This window comes from Psilocybe cubensis, chromosome 12 (genome assembly GCF_017499595.1).
Source record: "Psilocybe cubensis strain MGC-MH-2018 chromosome 12, whole genome shotgun sequence".
NCBI lineage: Eukaryota > Fungi > Basidiomycota > Agaricomycetes > Agaricales > Agrocybaceae > Psilocybe > Psilocybe cubensis.
Window position 1 is genome coordinate 712,401 of NC_063010.1, and position 14,341 is coordinate 726,741.

General features: G+C 46.5%; 4 protein-coding genes across 4 annotated transcripts; 3 read left to right on the forward strand and 1 right to left on the reverse strand.

Annotated features, from left to right (window-relative positions):
• Positions 1 to 2,569: 2,569 nt before the first annotated feature.
• Positions 2,570 to 4,447, reverse strand: JR316_0012223 (uncharacterized protein; the record flags this gene model as incomplete). Its single annotated transcript, XM_047897848.1, has 1 exon — positions 2,570 to 4,447. The coding sequence occupies one exon, from the start codon at positions 4,445 to 4,447 to the stop codon at positions 2,570 to 2,572; it is 1,878 nt and encodes a 625-aa protein (XP_047742737.1).
• A 526-nt stretch (positions 4,448 to 4,973) lies between these two features.
• On the forward strand, positions 4,974 to 8,413 carry JR316_0012224 (Lymphoid-specific helicase; the record flags this gene model as incomplete). Its single annotated transcript, XM_047897849.1, has 12 exons — positions 4,974 to 5,087; positions 5,153 to 5,200; positions 5,250 to 5,613; positions 5,666 to 5,688; positions 5,736 to 5,861; positions 5,913 to 6,398; positions 6,448 to 6,527; positions 6,579 to 7,132; positions 7,279 to 7,430; positions 7,486 to 7,692; positions 7,753 to 7,912; positions 7,980 to 8,413. The coding sequence occupies 12 exons, from the start codon at positions 4,974 to 4,976 to the stop codon at positions 8,411 to 8,413; spliced, it is 2,748 nt and encodes a 915-aa protein (XP_047742738.1).
• A 1,081-nt stretch (positions 8,414 to 9,494) lies between these two features.
• On the forward strand, positions 9,495 to 10,880 carry JR316_0012225 (uncharacterized protein; the record flags this gene model as incomplete). The annotated part of the gene is made up of 1 exon (XM_047897850.1): positions 9,495 to 10,880. The coding sequence occupies one exon, from the start codon at positions 9,495 to 9,497 to the stop codon at positions 10,878 to 10,880; it is 1,386 nt and encodes a 461-aa protein (XP_047742739.1).
• Positions 10,881 to 11,308: 428 nt separating this feature from the next.
• On the forward strand, positions 11,309 to 13,967 carry JR316_0012226 (uncharacterized protein; the record flags this gene model as incomplete). The annotated part of the gene is made up of 5 exons (XM_047897851.1): positions 11,309 to 11,329; positions 11,384 to 11,536; positions 11,584 to 12,200; positions 12,345 to 12,755; positions 13,187 to 13,967. The coding sequence occupies 5 exons, from the start codon at positions 11,309 to 11,311 to the stop codon at positions 13,965 to 13,967; spliced, it is 1,983 nt and encodes a 660-aa protein (XP_047742740.1).
• Positions 13,968 to 14,341: the final 374 nt, after the last annotated feature.

Here is a 14,341-nt window from a genome sequence, read left to right on the forward strand (position 1 = left end):
AAAGGGGGCGATGCAGAAGAGAATAGCGTTTGTTCGAATATACAACAGATTGACTGAGTTATAAACAGGCTTTCACGACAGCGCTCATGCCTAGAATACATGGTTAAATTGTAGGACACAGGTGGTGGATAATGGGACTATGCAATCGGAACCGAGAAGGATTTGAAAACTGTGAAGTGGTTGTTAATGACAACTCGTGGTGACGATGTATAGCAAGAGTGCTGAACCTGTCAACCTGACTCGGTTTCCGGCCGATGGCTGTGGGGTCAAGAGTGGGTGCATGAGTCCAACGCTGAATTGTCATAGGTTTCCGGACCCGAACAGACCAAAGAGCGACAAAGGACGTTCACGATAAAGGTATGTAGATAACTCGCACCCTGCAATGAAAAGTATGTCCATTCTGTAACCCAGAGCTAGCACAAAAATGATCGTGGCCAACAGATGGATGCGGTTCCCCGCAAGTACGGAAGGGTGCCTAGCAAGATAGATCTTGCAACCAGGCTTCAATCTAACATCGCTCCGTTACTCTCAAAGCCGTATGAAGAGCGACCTGAGAATGCAGCACGATTGCTGCTTCGATGTTGTAGGAAAACCAGAAAAATGATCGAAAAAAGTTTTAAAGCGACGCGGCGGTTTATTTTCCCACGATACAAACAAATATTGTGCACGTGGTTCTGTCGCGTCCGCGTCGCGTCGTGTTGCGCGTGAAGTAAAGGGGGCAGAGTAATGTGGAAAAGTCTTCACTTTACAGCTATTTTCATATCGATAGGCCCAACCTTAAAATATATTCATACAGTCGGTCTTGAATTTTTGCGTAATCTAGTTACATAAGGAATGCTCCGATGTTGAGTTTATATCAAACTATGGTACGATCTGGCAGCAAAGCATCGACATACCTTTCAAGTTTGAGAAGGGAATGGCTTTAGGGTTGCTGCTAATGTGGTGGTATTAATCTTAGTTCTCATAGCTCGACTTTTTGTAAATACTCATTGACGATTTTGCGAGTTTCCTTGATTTTGCCGTCTTCAGATTTTATGTTCCGCTCAATAAAATTCGTTGTTCGTGTATGTGTAAATTTAGGGAATAGGTCTATCGATATGAAAATAGCTATAAAGCACACATTGATTACTTACATGCATACCTTTAGCTCACAGATGAGCCTCAGTAACTTGTGAGGATCCTGCATTATCAATAATGTCCGGACAGTGTGGATTTCATCAATCCATTGACTCGGCCTATGCAAGATGACAGAAGATGAACACGCAGCTTATTAGATTGAAATATATACTCATCCACGTAATTTTAATTCTTACGCACTTCGTGAAAGTGGACGATTCACTTGTCGTTCACTTATGAGATTCAATCACACCATATTAACGACGAAACGGAGCCATGCCGCACGACGACCGCTCCCATTTCATGTCTCTGTTTATTTCTACATACGCAGCCCTACTACTATCTCACACATTCCATCACCAACAATCACCCTCTCGCCATATTACCACTTGATACAATTCACACCTATCTGATCAAAACCTAATTGTCACTGAAGAACCGCAAATGTCCTCCTTCCCCTTTTCAATCAACTGCGCCAGCTCTGGTGAAAGCGCTTTCAGAGGTGTCCCAGGAATCCGCGGGATCGCGATCGAGACCTGGAGTGCCTGTGCCTCCCGCTGCGGGAGGATACAATCACAGTCGGTGCATGTCCGTAGTATGGCACGGAGTTGTATCCGTATGCGGGGGCTTGCATCACCACTGGGGACGCAGGGTAGGCAACATGGCCGTGCATGGCAGGATAGTAATGTTGTCCCGGAAGAACGGCGCTCATCGGAGCTTGTGGGTAATATGTCCTCGACACGGGGTAGTGAGGGGTGACAAAAGAGGTAACACTGCCAGCGGAGCTTGGGTAGAACATGTTTATGGATGGGCTTTGGTAAAGGTCGTTAACGAGTAGAAAATGAAAGCTTTGGTGGTGGTGATTGTTTGACCGTCTGAGCGAAGGTGGTCGTCAAAAAGTGGTAGTGGGTCGTAAGAAAGGTCGTAAAAATGAGACACAAAATTGGGTAGTGGTTCGAACAGGCCTGCCTGGGTTAGAGAACTGGGAATCAACCGAGAGAAAGCGCTCACTTTATACTGCTGGATTGTTCAGGGGTTTATGGCTGTGCTCAGATGAAACGTCCAGACATGCCATCACTACTTGCTAATTTGGGAAGGTGTAGTCGCGTCTACTCTCTGGCGATGCGTCGTGGGCAGTGCGTGTTGCCGCAGCGACGGATGGATCATCATAATAGATAGGCTATGTATAGGATACGGACGATCACTATCCTTATAGTAGACTACATTTTAAAACATAAACAAGTTCGCAATAGTCGCAAATTGAAGAAGTACTAAAAACAAAAATCAACACCAGAATGCGTGAGGTACACGAAAACTGTAACCAGCCAACTACAGCACTCTTGTACTCAAAGTCCCGTCTAAGGGGTATACAATCAGTGGAGCAAATTTCTTACAGAGTTGGTTGCCTTTAAACCAGGGTATAATTGATCCATAAATACGCACAACCTCGAAGTTAGTCAAGCTCCAAAGAAAGCGACCACGGGCCGACAACCAAAGTCTTCCAAGCTACGGGGTCGGAAATCTCGCTTCTCTGTCGGAGACAAAGAGATTTCTTGAGATAATTAGCGGCATCGACGGCGAGGTCCATCTGGCGACTCTTATATTCGTCTGGAGGCATGTGTCGTGGGATGAAGGGAAGAGGGATTGTGACCTGCTCGACGCAAGGGAAGACTGAAGTCACCCACTGCGCAAGCGTGAACGCCTTGGAATCGTTGACAGGGGGATATGTCGGAAACAGCTCTAACTTCGTGATAATATCCCAGTGAAGGGGCGGTCGAGCGCCGAGACCGCGTGCGTTCGTCATGGTTGAGTCCGTTGACTGGAGGTTGATGACAATGCGGTCCGCCTCCATCTGCTGTGAACGAGTCCGGTTGAGGACAAGGTCGAGTGTGACTGCTATCTTGGGCAGCTGGTAATTGTGCGAGGATTTCTTACATCGCCAGTAGATGGGCTCGAGGATAGTATCAAGGTGGGGCCGGTAAACTTCATATATAAATTCGGGTGCATTCGGTAAGCGACATTGGATGACCACTGCTGAAAGAGAGGGAAGAGGTGTAGTCTGTCTTTGATTCAAGAAATAGCTGATCCAGTCCAGGGGTGCCTTTAAGGTGCGCAACTCGGAGAAGTGCACATCATTGGGAAGGATGTCCAATTGATCCCCTATAAATGGCAAGGATCTGTCAAGTTCCAAGTATTCGAGATCTTGAAAGTGGAGCAGAAGTTCCAATAGTGCCTTGGGAGGGAGTTTTTGACACTGCTGCAAGCTAAAATGTGTTACGATATTCTTTCTGCCTCGATATACAGATGACAGGGTTGATAAGAAAGCACCAAACAAGGTCTCGTCGAAGGATATGTACGACAACGTGATTGACGTTAAGGTACCCATAGAGGAGTAGATACCGTCACAGATACTGGGGAAACAGCGTGGGAGCAAGGCGAAAGGAGTTTGGATGTGGATTTCGCGGAGGCTACAATGTCGTCCGATCATGTAGGGAGGGTGTGTCGTGTAGGGTGACGGTTCACTCACTAATCTCGACGAATAACCGGATGGTTGTCGATAGCCAAACAGTTTCCCCCTTGCTTTAGCAAAGATGTTGGGTGTGCTTGTTGCCTTCTTAAGTGTGCGGTCAGGCGTAGGATATTGAATCGGGGGACTCGACGAGTCTTCTATTAGATTCCAGCACTGGTCTTTGAGCCGAAAGCTTTTGTTGTACACCTGTACAGATTTGCAACCTAGGGATACCACTATTCTGATGACCTTGTTAAAAACCTCGGCAAACAGAACAGGAATGGCGGCAAACATGTTCGAACTCAAATGTCGAGTCTGATAATCCCCGTCGAAATGAAGAGTCAAAGAGCCAATATCCGACAGACGTTCCACGAAAGCACACAGACGTTCGAGATGCCGTAGTATATTGGCCGAGTCTGTAAAAGATTGCGGAAAGGTGCATGTTACGTCGCGTATTGAGGAGACGTGGAATGCGACCATAATCAATGCCTCCGGTTTCAGTGACATCCATCCCGATTTCCCGGAGAATTCATTGGCTTGGGGGAGGTGAGGCGTTGCTAGAGGAGGAAGAGTGTCATCGCTCAAGTTCAGAGAGACCGAATCGTACAAAGTAGACGGCCTGATGCCCCTGCGCTCCAGAAGAAGAGATATGGCAATAAAATTGAGCCTCTTCGAAACAAGACCGACCATATACAGTTCCCGATGGGATATGCGATCGTCGTGAAGGATTTGTAGTACCAGCTCGGTGGGGAGGTCTGAGAGGGTAGCCAGTCGGGTTTCTTGACCTTCCTCAGCATCTTCATCATGATCGATTGGCTGCATTTATGGGTGAAGACAAAGGTAATTTTTTGTATGGCAGCACTTCGCATTTCATAAAGATGGGCGCTGTAACTTGTATGTCGGTGATTAGAAGCAAAGTTAGTTTTCAACAGACATACGAATTAGTGACACTTACTCAAACTCTACACCGCTGGCACCTGGACACCACTGGACATGGTTGTAAAGGAGAAAAACCTGCATCAAAACATTGACACACGCGAGGAACGTATAACCCCCTGGTTTTACGAGATGTGCTATTCATAGTTACGATAATTGCGGTTTCTGAAAGCCGTACTGCAATATGGCAAGTTATAATTGCATATTGAGTTCCGGCACGATCGATTTAGGGCCGGCATACTGAACAAATTACTACGCGAGTTGAAAGTGTCACGTGTATTACCTAATATTAGTAACCTTAGGGCCGGTATGAACGCGAATAAGCCGCGATCGTTGCCCATTTTTCGTGCCATTTCCTCTCATCATCGTCCAAATGAGTTCCCCAAATTCTGACACCGAGATATACACCACTATGAGTGGTGCTACCTCGCCAGACATTGTTCCGAGCACGCCCGCTACCACACCGCCAACAAATACTTCACCAGAATGTAGTAGGGCAAGCAGTGTATTGGGGGACCCAGTTAAGGTATGTTTTAATTCGCCTTCCTGACGTGTATATGGTTATTATATCTGATTCATGATATCCAATAGGAAGAAACAGTTCCAGAAAACAATGACTCGCTGTCCATGAGCGAAACGGTAAGCGCGACCTCTATGGTCTTTCAACTGATCTCACAATTACCTGAAGGAAATGGAGAAGCGGTTATCTCGTTTACAATTCGTCCTCGACCGCTCAGCAGTGTTCTCAACCATTCTAAAAAACCGAATGGACGAGGAGAAGGCAAGGCAGGCCGCCCTCCAAGCTGAGAAGAGAAAAGAACAGACCGGGAAGAAGCGCGGCCGTTCTGCAGTCCAATCATCACCTAAAGGAAAACGCAAAAAGGGCGCGAACGGAAACGCTGTTCCCATAGAAGAGCCAGAAGTCGAGGATGGCGAGGGTGCTGTTTTCCAGCAACCGGCACTCATTACGGGTGCCAAACTCAAACCATACCAGCTGGAAGGATTACAGTGGATGGTGTCTCTTGATCAGAATGGTATTTCTGGTATTTTAGGTTAGTGCGAATGTCTTCTAGCTACGTTGTGCCATTACTGACATTGTCTAAGCGGACGAAATGGGTCTTGGAAAGGTGCTTGTCAATGTTAATGTGATGAAACATGACTGATGTTGTTATAGACTTTGCAAACGATTGCCTTTAGTGCATACCTGCGCGAGCATCACAACTCCAGACCGTTTCTCATCGTCTGCCCGCTCAGTGTGCTTCACAACTGGGTAGATGAATACAAGAAGTTCGCTCCTGACGTATGTTATTACCCTACAAATCATATTTATAACCCACTGACACCCTTCAAGATTCCTGTCTGCATGTATCATGGTACCCCAGAAGAACGAGCTGAACTTCGACGGACAGTAATGTCACTGTCTGGGAATGAAGTTGCGGCCCCCAAGCCCAAGGCTAAAACTCCAAAGAAGAAGACACCTGTCCAGGCGACGCGCAAATCCGACAGGACCGCCAAACCTGTAGCAGAGACATCGTCTACGGGATCAAAAAGGCGCGGACGCCCCAGAAAGTCGAAAGTTGTCGAAGACGAAGATGAAGAAAGGGAAACAATGGATGTCGATAAAGAGGTTGAGGAGGTCGAACCTATCACGTTCCCCATCGTATTAACGACGTACGAAATGATTATCAAAGACCGAACCTACCTCTCTCATTACGACTGGGGCTACATTGTCGTTGATGAAGGGCATAGGTTAAAGAATCTCGACTGCAAACTGATGAAGGAAATCAAGAAATACCAGAGTGCCGGACGAATGATTTTGACTGGCACACCGTTGCATGTATGTTTATCTTCTTGTTCTATCACATCTTTGTTGACGCACTTTACAGAATAATTTGGGTGAATTGTGGGCACTTCTCAATTTCATCTTGCCGGACATTTTCGATGACGTCGACACTTTTGAAGAATGGTACGTGTTATTCCTACAGTTTGTTTAACTTGAATTGACATGAGTTGTCAGGTTCGACTTGCCTCAACTACAATCTTCCTTACCAACGTCTCAATCATCTCAAATCATTTCCTCCCTCCACGCCATATTGAAACCCTTCCTCTTGCGACGGCTTAAAGTCGACGTTGAAACAAACTTACCTCCCAAGAAAGAATATGTCCTTTATGCACCCCTCAGTATGCGACAAAGAGAGGCATACGACCGCGTTCTAGATGGCGGACTCAGGAAGTGGCTGATTCAAGGCGGCACATCGGGCGTTGAAATCCCGGTAGACACAGATGAGTGCGTGGCGGTGAAGAAGGAGGAAGATGCAGATGGCAAGGTACCCGACAACGACAGCAAGGAGGAAGAGGACAAGCAGGAGGGCACTTCGAAACGGCGTGCATCGACGCGGTTCGTAAAGGGCGGCCGGAAGAGCTATGCTGTCGATGGAAGTGACCGCGAGTACTTTAAGATGCTGGAGCGCGGTGAGCTTGATGAACGTGGGCTTAAGGTCACCAAGACAAAGGAAGAAGCAGCGGAGGAAGAGGCGAGGATAGGGAGGGAGCATCAGGAGCGGACGAAAGGTATGTTTACCACCGAGTTTTTTCTCCTGCGATGGAACCTAATGTCTCGATCGCAGTAAAACAAGTCAACAACATGAAACTCCAGAATACGGTCATGCAGTTGCGTAAAGTATGCTCGCATCCGTTCTTGTTCGATTGGCCTATAGACCCAAACACAATGTACCCTGTCTTGGGCGAGGAGCTCGTCAACGCGAGCGGAAAGATGATGGTTCTCGACCGACTGCTCAGAGAGTTGTTCAAGCGGAAGCATAAAGTGTTACTTTTCAGTCAGTTCACGACTATGCTCGACATCATTGAAGTGCGTATCTGCGTGCCTACCCATGCACAGCGTCTTAATTGCATTTGTTGTATAGGATTGGGCGGTTGATTATATGGGTTGGCCAATTTGCCGCATAGACGGTTCAACAGCGCCGCAGGAAAGAAGAGAACAGATGAACAAGTTCCAGAACGGGGGCGATGACCCGAATGCGCCCTGTCTTTTCTTGCTCAGCACCCGCGCCGGAGGCTTGGGTATAAATCTGGTCGCTGCCGATACCGTCATTTTCTACGACCAGGATTGGGTATGTCTTTTCGTTCTGAAATTGGTGCATGTTAGCGTATATTTACAGACGTGCTTGTAGAATCCTCAGATGGATGCGCAAGCACAGGACCGCGCGCATCGCATTGGACAAACTAAACCTGTGCTGATATATAGGCTGGTTAGTGCGCACACCATTGAGACCAAGATCATGCAACGTGCTACAGAGAAGCGCAAACTTGAGGCGCTTGTGATCGCCAAAGGTACGCAACTAATTCTTTAATTTTAAATTGAAATCTCTAAGGCTCATGCTCTTACAATCTACCACAGGCAAATTTAGGAAGCCAGCTGCAGCCGCTGCGAACCCGAAGCGCGAAACGATGGCGGACATGGCCGCTTCGTTGTTGCGTCTGGAAGGAGAGAAAATCGACGTCGTGCCCAACACCAAAGAGGGCAAGCAAGGGGTTCTGAGCGACGAGGATCTTGATCTTCTGCTTGACCGCAGACCGGAGGTGTTTGCGGAGCGCGGGCAAGGGTGGACCTCGGGTGGTGTGCGCGCGGTCGCGGGAGGCACAGCTGTCACTGGGGGCGTCACCACGGGTGTCGGTGCGACTGGTGGTGACGAGGAGAGCGCGGCTGGTCAAATTGATCACTCTGCGATGGGTGCTGGGAAGAAGGCTGCGTTTGCTGTGTATGAAGCACCTGCTGAAGAGGGAAATGATGCGCTTGCGAAGATGATGGCGGAAGTGGAGGAGGCGTCGTAAGGCGTTGTGGAGAAGCGCTGAGTACACCTTTTTCTGTTTCTTTCTTCTTGTACATACATATACCTTATCTCTCAATTTTGCTATCCAACTGTTGAAAACGGTACTCATTATTTTGTTTACGTGTAGATACCCTTAATTTCATTACTCCTGCCTATGCCGATGTATACTACTAATCAATCGAATTTATTGTACCATATGAAACGTGTTCACCATTCACTTCAGCAGCTCTAAACCGCAGTGCACGCAAGACCCTATTTCCATGGATCACATTTCCAAGAATGACAAATTTTAACCAAAATATCCTATATCACTCGTTTATGATCAATATCCTCAGCGACTCGGGCACAAAACTCTCGATTTTTACACCGCTGCCCTCAGCGTGTATAGGTGGGCGGGACCTTAAAAAAATTAACAAAAATGCGGACGATAATTCTGCGGTATTTGAGTCGGTGTGTGCTGCTGTCATTGATACAAGCAATGCGTTGATAAAAAAATACTCCTACTTAAAATTCATAATTGCAGTGGGAACACTGCCTAAATCCTACAAAGATGACCAACATTCTGGACTACGCTGCAGATCTGCGGGCTCGGATCCTCACTCAATTTGCAGTTCATAATCACTTGGTATGCCCGTGGGTGTCGGAGCGTGTTTATGTCCCAGGACTCTCCGCCTTGGCGGTCACATGCATATGTTATGGAAGAGCGTCGAGTTTGATTCCGTGCTTTCACGTAACCCTTCTTTTAACCTCCCACCACCACATCCAATAACATCTCATTTGCATTCGAGCTACACATTTCATTAGGAACTCCAACAAAGCGCCTTTTCTCCTGAAGAATACCCACCAAGACAGCATTATCTTACGTGCTCTGAATGACCGTCAAAATAGGCGCGATCTCACCAATTTACCTTCTTAATCTCGACATACTATGGAGGATCTTTTCGATAAATGCTAGTGCATATTGGACCAGCAGGTCAATACCAACGCATCGAAACCAAAGAGCTTTGACTATCCTACATCGTTCATCTCAAGTCTGCCGGAAGTGGAGGCAGATAATTTTAGATTCTCCAGCTTTGTGGGGGATGGTTTTCGACCTTGACCTGATGTCTCAATACGACGAATCGTGGAGGAAACTTATCTTAGAAAGATCTAAAAATGCACGACTATGCATCAGCGGCACGATAAGGGGAGGCCATTTCAGTTTCGATGCCTTTTTTGTTAACCTTCTTCACAATCACTGGCCAAGGATACGGAGGTTAGATGTCTTTGTTGGGGACCACTATCTACTCGAAACAGACGCATGGGACATTTTCCAGCAACCCGCTTTGCAACTGGAAATATTTAAGCTCTACTTCGAAGAGGAAGGGTCAGCATTGTTTTCGGATCCAGATTCCCCCATTTTTGCCAACAACGCGCCAGTTTTGCGCGAATTCATGTTCCCCGATACTTCCACGAAGTATATGTCTCTCCAGGCTCCGTGGCTAAGGCAGCTGCGCTCACTCGTAATGATATCCGGATTTGGAGCATCAGAATTGCTCGAAACTTTGAGGGAGCTGCCTCAACTCGAGTATCTGGAACTGCGTGAGAGCATCTTGGAACCAGTAGACTGCAATGCGTCGATTGTTTGTCTTCCCAACATTCGAAAACTGACCATTTCGAACACCCTATCCACTTCCCTCTTCTTCCTCAAACACATCACGCTCTCCCCTGGCGCATCGATAAATTTACTGACAGAAGAACGTATGGACACTCACGATAGGGTTTCGGATTCAGTCGTCGATGAAGTATGTGGCCAAATATCCCGATACACCAAAAACTATATAAACAATGATTATGGTTTGGCGAAGTCTATCTTCGTCAAAATTGGACCTCCAACGTTCGCCTTCAAAATGCGCAAAACCGCAAACGAGCTCATTCCAATGCCATCTGAGAACGACTTTCGCATTGGAATTTTCAGCAATCATCTATCTCGGGATGCAGTACCCAAGATGATGGCCTGTTTAGATCCTCGCCAATTTACGGAAACTATCAGGCTAGAGTTTATCCCTTACATGATCGATATCATCGAGGACGCCCAACCAACCATCACATCTCTCCTACGCGCTCTCTCCTCTGTAAAAGTCATGATGACATCAGAGAACGGTCTTAGGGCTTTCATGAATGCCCAATCTGAATATCCCGACATTCTTCCTGCAATGGATACCTTTTGGCTCAAGTACATCGAACCCACCTCTGAACGATTCCCCCAACTCCTCTTGGATTTTTTGCACTCTCGCCGGGATGCTGGTAAGCCTGTTACGACTATCAACATATCCGACTCTTCTTGGCAATTTAAAGAAAAGCTCGATTGGGGGTATCTGGAAGTAATAGACGGTCTTACCGTCATTTTACGCCATGACTCGCAAGTACTTGATCACTATACCTGTGGCACTGGAAATCCAAAAACTCTTGATATGCGGACAGTATAATCAAGTTAATTAATTTGTTTAAAAGCAATGTTGCTATAATAGACCTACGCCGTCTCCCTGTCTTACCCCTTTATTCAACCTTCTCTTGACGCGACGCGCGTTTATATCACGTGTATTTTATTTCTTATCACCTGACATCATGATCCTGAACACAGAATTCGAGCTTCAATCCAACCTCCGTTCATTGCCTCTTATTAACGGAAAGGATGTACGCATATACTATGAATCTACGACAGGCCTCTTCGGAACGAGAGTTTCTTCCTGTGTTTGTGTTTTTCCTAAGGCCTCACGATGACATGCCGCTAAAAGCTTGCTGGCGTTGATCGCGAACCGTGAGATTGTCTCACGGTTCATTGTATTTTTTCTTTTTCCTATTCAACGCCTTTTACGCTCTGTCTTCACCCGCAAGGACCGCAACATTATGCACCATGTCGACTGACGATTATGAAGTGAGACTTGCCTGTGTTACTTTCATCTAACTGGGATGACTACGAAATTTTCAGCAAGAGAAACCTTGGGAACTCAAAGACGACTTCAAGTATTCTCCTGAAAAACCGGAAGGCGATTCATGGACTCTGCTTGGGGCACCTTTGATGGAAAAGGACGAAAAACTGTGCAAAATATTACGAGACGAAGTGAATAACCTGCTGTTATTTGTGAGTCTAATTTCAAAATAAATCATCAATCGGACTTGACAGTCAAGTTCCCTAAGGCCGGTCTTTTCTCCGCTGTTGTTACAGCCTTCGTCGTGGAGTCATATCATAATCTACAGCCGGATCCCAACGACGATGTGATCCTTCTACTTTCAAGAATATCGGAAAGCCTTGTTGGTGGCGAAAATACATCGAGCACTACCGGAAACTTTCTTCCCTCAGCCTCATTCTCCCCAAGTCAGTCAGCGGTTCGCGTCAACATTACATGGTTCACAAGCTTGATATTCAGCTTGATTAGCGTCCTCGTGTCTATTGTTGCTCTACAATGGCTTCGGTCTCATCAAACATACTTTGGATTATCACCCAGAGACACGCTCGCCGTCTTGAACATGCGCTCGGAAGCCTTGCAGAAATGGCAAGTTGCAACAATTATCATGAGTTTGCCTGTCCTACTGGAGGTCTCTGTATTGCTGTTCTTTTCTGGAATGGTTGATTTCCTTATTTCACTTGGCAACACTCCAGTAGTCATTGCAGTCTCAACTACCATTGGTCTGGCAGTGCTCTTTCTTCTCGTCACCACCACGTTGCCCACTGTCCAGACGTTGAAACTTCGTTTTGCCGCCTTGCACCCTCACGGTACTTTGGGTAAAAGACCACCTCCGTCACAGTGTCCCTACAAGTCTCCTCAATCTCTACTCTTTCATCATATCTGCTGTGTAATTATTCATTGCTGTCGATATGTTCGCTCATGGCTCGAACTTACTCATAAAAAGTTGTGCACCTACTCTATCACATATGACACTGTCTTCAGGTCAACTAATAAACGACCTCCGCATAACCAAGCACTTCTCTACCATCTATCCACTACATATTCACAGGAAACATGGCTGGGTATTGATTTGGCTTGGCTTGGTATTCGCGACGCCGCTGAACACGGTGCATCGCTGGCTGAACCAGACATAGGCGAACTAGATCGATATTCGCTCAGCGAGCGCAGTTTGCCTTTGTATGATATCGTTCAAGGCTTTCAAAAGGCCGCCGGGGCCGACTATACCCATATATTTGGCTCTGCGGTGTACCACTGTTTTCAAGAGCTATCTTACGCCTCTGTCATGACCTTCGCGATGAAGCGTTTTGGTCTTCGCATTTTTCGGACCACCAATACCTGGGACGTTATCTCACAGCATATTCTAGATCGAAATAAATACTTCCAATCGCTATTGTACGCGGGACGGGACCTCTCATCGAATCGCCACCTTCGTCGTATGATTAGTAGCACAGATTTTATCGATTTTGGGACCCCTGAATTTCTTCACGTACTAACTTCCAACATTCAAATATTGCATCATCAAAATTTGCTGTTGCATCTTGAAAGTCTCAATAGCAACGATCGGTACTCTCAAATAACGTCGAATCATCGCAAGGAAATTATGATCCGTCTTGATAAAGCTCTCTATCAACGCGATCTGCGCCTCCAAAGACAGGTGTTCTCCTTGCCTCCATATCTGAAAGGCAAAATTTTCGAATCCAATCTTCCAGTCTATATGCCGATGGTGTCACAAGTTTGTGTCTTGCACTAATCTCGATATACTATTGTGGAAACTGACCTCCGTCTGTTTTTTTACTTGTAGTATCCCTCCTAAATCAATACAGCTATGCTCTGACAGATTATTTTAAATACGCATCCACTGCATCAGCAGCCACCGTCACACCTAGGTCACTACACGTCCATGCTGACGTTGTCGAGTTCCTTGAGAACGCCAGTTGGGAAATGTACCGCAGCATTACCACTTTCTCCCTTTCACGCATGGCATCAGAGGATCGGCTCAAGGTTTGCAAAGCGTTCAATAGGGTCATAGACTGTTTGTCCGACCTTATGCAAGTGAAAGACCTGAACCACGACACATCGGAAACGTTGTCGGACATCCCGATTTCAGTATACCTACTCTATTCCGCGTCGATTTATACCAGGCGTCTCTTCGCCCTCACGCAGTCAATGCTAACAGAGCCGGGCTTGCTGCTTACACTTCCCGAAGACACAACAAATAAAATTTCCTCCCTTCTTTGCACAATAGATTTATATCGCAGTCGCTCGTCAATCGACCTTACGACAAACGGCTTGGCTATTCTACTCGAAAGAAAATTTAGGGGCGTAGATCGGTATGGAAACGTGCCTCGGTTTACCCTGGAGTGGTGGTTATTCCTTGATAGCAATTCGGAGAACTCAAATCGGCATGTGGGGCGATTCAAGGCTATGTGGTACGAGGAGATGTTCCACGATCAGTTGAAGCGCCTCACAAGCGCATATTACACCGCTCCATTGAGGACATTGCAAAACTCTGTCTTGGTAGATGGCCGCCGTGATTTTTCAACGCAAGCCGATAATTTCACTGAAACAGGGAGTTTCACGGTGCAGATTCTACCTTCTGTATAGCTCCGTATTCTTGTATTTGAAAGTTTAACTGTCAATTTGATGCTTTGAAATCACTCAATTTTGCTCTAGTCAGTTCCACGGTCAGGAAAGAGAGAGAGATATCGACCTGGAACAAGATAGAAAAAGACATATCTGTAGACGTCGGGAAACCGTCGGGAAACCCGCCTAGACAATATTAATAGGTGTCGGTACTACATAATAGGCAATTATTAAACTTCTGGGTCCGTACCAATCCAAATCTAATACTACGTTTGGAAGTCGAATAAGATTTGCCTCATAAAGCATATCATTCGCTACAAAACGCCTTCTATAGACACGTCCTCTTAGTGAGAGGCTAATGCCTCCGAAAAAACTAGGCTCGGCCCAATCCCGAA